Source organism: Vicia villosa, linkage group LG2 (genome assembly GCF_029867415.1).
Source record: "Vicia villosa cultivar HV-30 ecotype Madison, WI linkage group LG2, Vvil1.0, whole genome shotgun sequence".
NCBI lineage: Eukaryota > Viridiplantae > Streptophyta > Magnoliopsida > Fabales > Fabaceae > Vicia > Vicia villosa.
Window position 1 is genome coordinate 154905342 of NC_081181.1, and position 5245 is coordinate 154910586.

Here is a 5245-nt window from a genome sequence, read left to right on the forward strand (position 1 = left end):
CAAAACTAATACAAATAGGCAGAATTATACCTTTCCAATTACAATCAAAATCTTAATACTAAAACTACACCACTGCCGGTTACTAGATTCTGCAGAATAACAACCTTAACAGCTACCAAAACCAGACTGAAACTATTTGTAACAGAAAATAATCTGGCAAAGCAAACCGACTTGTAATAGAATTGATCAGACGCGGAATGACTAACAAATCAGCAGACACAATACAGCAGTCATAAATATTACTACCTCTGGTCCCATTTATAAGAAAATATTCTCTTTTTAGATACATTGAATAAATAATGTATTTGGACAATATGTTATCTAGATACATTATTTATTCAATGTATCTAAAAAGATAATCTTTTCTTATAAATGGGACCAGAGGGAATATACTGCAATGCTCTGGTTATTCAAAGAAAAATCTGTCACAGCTCCACCTTTGACGATGTATCAGAGTGATAGACCCAACCGCTGTCGGATCTTGCTTAACAGCTTGCGGGACGATCCACCCTACTATGCATACCCTAAGCAAACCACACCTTGACAGCAGAAATTTACAGCCTTCTAATCTGCATACGCACACCAGATACAATCTGCAACTGCACTGCACCTAACTGAGCATCATCCTTGGATTCTGAAACCATTGTGATACGTTACACTTCATCGATTTGTGTTTGGTACTCAACCAGTTCCAAGATTGTTTCTGAATGTTTTCAATCAATTGATCCATGGAAGTGATCTTGTTTTTAAAGATACTGTTATTTCTTGCTTTCCATATGTTCCTAATGGTCGCCATCCAAATCACTCGAGCTCTACTAGCACGGATTTTACAGCTCTCCGTAAGACCTTCAAATTGCTCTAAATGCACCCAGCTATCATTTGTAAGAACAGCTGACACACCTAGCCACCTATTAATAACGCCCCAAATACCTGCAAAATATGGACACTCAAAAAAGAGATGAGATATCGATTCAACTGCTCCACACCCTCCGATGCAGTGAGTATTGTCCTGCCATATAGCCCCTCTTCTAACTAGATTGTCTTTGGTAAAAAGATTAATGAGTATTAATGTAAAGAGAATAGAACATGTAGATCAGCTATTTGATTTAATATTTATACACGTAAAGATAAGATAAGGGTGTATCTATCTAGCACAACAATCCTTTCAAAACATTCCAAACAATCCTTTCAAAACATTATGGAGTCAAAAGTCTAATAACCCACATGATTTTCAAGTGCAACAATTACAGGTACACTTTGCATACTTTGAAATAAGGGTGTATCTATCTAGTGACTAGTGTAAACTTAGCCTAGCCTTGAACTATGGCTTCCAACAATAAATCCTTACGCCAAAATTGCACTAAATCTTTTGTTCCACTGCAACACGTGCCATCAATTCATCAATGTGTTCTTTCTCCTTCAACATGCTCTTGAGCTCTAGCTTTCCAACCAATACTTTCACTGTACTCTGCATTGGAATTAATCCCTTCAACACCATCTCCTCAAAGAATGCACAAGCCTCCACAAGTTTTCCACTCTTACACAAACTAAGCACCATAAGCGTATAAGTCCCCAAATCAGGACTCAAATCATTCTTAAACATGTGATCCAACAAAAACTTAAGCACCTTCATCCTCTTCTTCTTGCAACACATCTTCAACAACGGATGATAAGTCTGAAGATCCGGCTTGCACGACGATTCCTCCATATCCTTAAGCAACCTAAGAGCAGTCTCTTCCTTCAAGTGCACACAAGCAGTACTAATCATAGTATTGAATGTAACAACATCTCTCACTATACCTTGTTTAGGCATATCCTCAAACACATCACAAGCATCCTTTAACCTACCAGCTTTCCCAAGAATGAAGATCAATGAGCTATAAAATGGAGTATCCGCCTTAATGCCATCCTTCTTCATTCTTTCATATGCCTCCAAAGCTTTGCTCAATTGCCCTGCCTTACCGTAACCAAGCAACATAATAGTATAAGTCACAGCATTAGGAGAACAACCATTCTCCCTCATCTCCTCCAAAACTTCATCAACTTTGCGAAAATCCTTGTTGTGACAATAAGCTTCAATGAAATTGTTATACGAGAAAACATCCGGTTCAAACCCATGTTGCTTCCTCTCCTCCATAACCTTCCGCGCATTCTCAAATTTTCTAACTCTGCACCAACCATTTATCAAAATATTGAAAGAAGCAGAGCTCAATGGAATCGAATCCTTAAACTCAATAAGAATACTGTGTGCAAGTTCAACATTTTGTCCTTTCACCAAAGCATCCAAGAGCTTATTCAGTGCAAGTCTATCCTTTTCGACGCCAAACTCGTCCATTCTGCGAAATGCTTCAACAGCATCTTCATGCTTATGACTCTTTGAATACCTCCTTATAACCTTAGTCATTGTACCCAGTGTCACATACCCTTCAATTTGTGACATTTCCTTCACTAACTCCCACATGAGATCAAACTCCTTGAACTTTCCCAATATGTCAACCATGAAATTATAGTGGTCAGGAGAATGCACATAAGGTGTTTGTGTTTTTGCCCATTTGAAAAACCCAAAAGCCGGAACCCAATCATTGCTAAACCTCTTCAAAATCTGCATAACCAAACTATCAGAAACGTTAAGCCCATGATCATCGAGTGCCTGAGAAACTAACTCAGGCGAAGAGTAATGTTCTTTTAGAACACTGCTGATTGCTTCAACATGTTCAAGTTCCGCGCTTTCCTCTAATGTTGGCTTCAGAAAGAGGTTGGGTTTGGTTTCAAGCATGTTGGAATCAACCCAGTGAGCGAGAGAAGGGATGACGAAATCGTCGTCGGGATTTGAGGGAGTTGGGTTGTCGGAGAACATGACCCATGGTGGGAGTTCAGGTGATTCGGGTGAAGGTTGTGAAGTAACAATGGTGCAAAGAGGGTTGGTGGGAATGAAGAAACGCGGTACATTGGTACTGCGTGTGGTGGTGATCGTGGGAGAAAGGCGTTGAGTGAAGCGGTGGAGGATTCGGAACTTGGAGAGCATTTTGAGGGTGCTATTGAGGACTGATACTGTGGTTTGATTTGTGGCAAAAACCTAAAATTTAACATATATACAATATACATTACTCCCTCCGTCCCATAATATATGTCATAGTTAGTCATTTCACACAGATTAAAAAAATATAATAAATGAAAGAGAATAATAAATTAAGAGTATTAAGTAGAAGACATAATTGGAAGATAAAAATTAAAATTGCATTAGAAAATTAAAGCGACACTTATTTTGGTTTATTATATTTATATTTAAAATGATTGAAAAATATAAATTATACTTTTCCCAAACGTAAAAAAGAGTTTGTGGCTAGTTTGTGGCAGATCTTATCTATGACTTTGGTGTCATTAACGCTACAAATCTGAAGACATGAATATTTCAGACATTTCAATATAGTCATAATTATATTCGTAGGCATATGCAATTTGTCATTTTATGCTATTAACATGGATGTTGTGAGTTTGTTTGCAGATTCATCCTTTTTGTTTTTGGCGATTCTTAATTTGTATTGCAACAATGTACTCTATCGATTGGAATGAATGAATATTTTATTTAGTAAAAAAAAAACATAGATAATTTTCTAGTCTAACATATTTCATCATGATTGATTAGAAAAATCACTATAATGGTAATGTGACTTCAAAAATCTTAAGCACATTGGATCTAGGATGGTGATTGAAATACTTATACTATCATATTAAAACTCTTAATATAAAGCCAAAAATAAAATTCTTATGCAGTCTTGTGTTTTTTTTTTAAGAATCGAGGCTAAAAATAATTTATATGTAATTCTCACATTTCTCAATTCAACAAAGCATCTTTTTAAAAAGACAAAGTCGTAAGAGTTCCTACATCTAAAGAGAATAATAACTTATAGTTGCAGTGGTGCAAACATGAGGTTGATTAAAATATTGGTGTTAGATAAAGGGGTCGGACCCACATGCTTGCACCATACCCCTTAGCCTTGATTGGAGGACAACTATTCAGGGTTGATCAACGCAAATTGTATAGGAATTGAGATTAAGAGTACTTTATATACAATACTCATACTCCTTAATCCAATAAAACTCCTTTACCAAAGGACAATACCTCGTAGCTGCAGTGGCGCCAACATGAGGTCGACCATAACATTCAGCAATTCAAATATATGGCTAACACATTTATGAGAATAATTTTAATGAACCAAACACTAATGTAGATTGGTATCAAACTAAATATCCTTATCATCGACTATAATATGAAAAGTTGGTTAGGTTGATTATGCTCCTTTGCTAAGGAAGTGTGATTGGCGTCCTGGCCAAATGATTTTCCTGTTGGTTTCTACCAAGATTATAAAGTCCCAATAAGAAGTTTATGTAACCTTTTTAGGGTGATGTTGATCTATCCTATAGATATCGAGAAATGTTAGATGATAACAACTTATCTAGAGTGGGGGTGAATAGATCCCCAAGTTAAAAATTACCTTTTAAAATAGTTTTTGAAAATCGCAAAAACTATGGAAAGCGAAAGATTTAACCTAGAACAAATAAGTTTTCTAAATCGAACCGATTGTTGGAAACTCGAATATGCGCACAATTGTTAAAAATGAATAACAATATTGGGTTCTCTTAGTATTTTGAAGAATCCTTGTGATGGGAGACGACTCTTGTGATGGAGTAGTATCTTTGCTAGGCTCCTGAATTTTTTTTAGAATTCAAAGACATGTCATGATTCCTTTTATTTTTCTTTTTCCATATTTTTGAAGGGCTATCATCCCAACTTATATGTGATTGCTCAGGTCCCAATTTAAGTTTTTCCCCATAATATAATGACCCCGTTATAAGCTTTAGGAGTCGTTATTGTTTCACCCTTAACTTATTTTTTTAAATATGATAATAATATTCCTCCTTAAAAAGGGAATATTATTTCATTAATCATTTTTTTTTATAATCGTGATCTTCTTTGCCAATTTAGTAACCAAATTAAATGCGTTGAATGCTTTAACGCCAGTGGTTCCAAGATGCTTATGCTAAACCCTAATTTGCTGCGGCTATAAAAGTTTGCACATACAATTTCTAGCACGGTGGCCACATCTACCACAAGAAAAACATCTAATATGTATTATTTCTTAGACAACCTTATACCAATAACCATTAAACCAAACCTTCTCTACCACGAGTTTATTAAAATCAATTTCAACTCATATGCGAGCAAAATTTTCCGCTCATCGTT

At 35.9% G+C, this 5245-nt stretch overlaps 1 protein-coding gene across 1 annotated transcript; it reads right to left on the minus strand.

Moving 5' to 3' along the window:
• Window positions 1–358: 358 nt before the first annotated feature.
• LOC131652587 (pentatricopeptide repeat-containing protein At3g22670, mitochondrial) lies at window positions 359–3083 on the minus strand. The gene is made up of 2 exons (XM_058922490.1): window positions 1349–3083; window positions 359–930 (listed from the first exon to the last, which is right to left on the minus strand). Exon 1 carries the CDS (start codon window positions 3023–3025, stop codon window positions 1361–1363), a length of 1665 nt encoding a protein of 554 aa, XP_058778473.1. The 5' UTR covers window positions 3026–3083; the 3' UTR covers window positions 359–930; window positions 1349–1360.
• Window positions 3084–5245: the final 2162 nt, after the last annotated feature.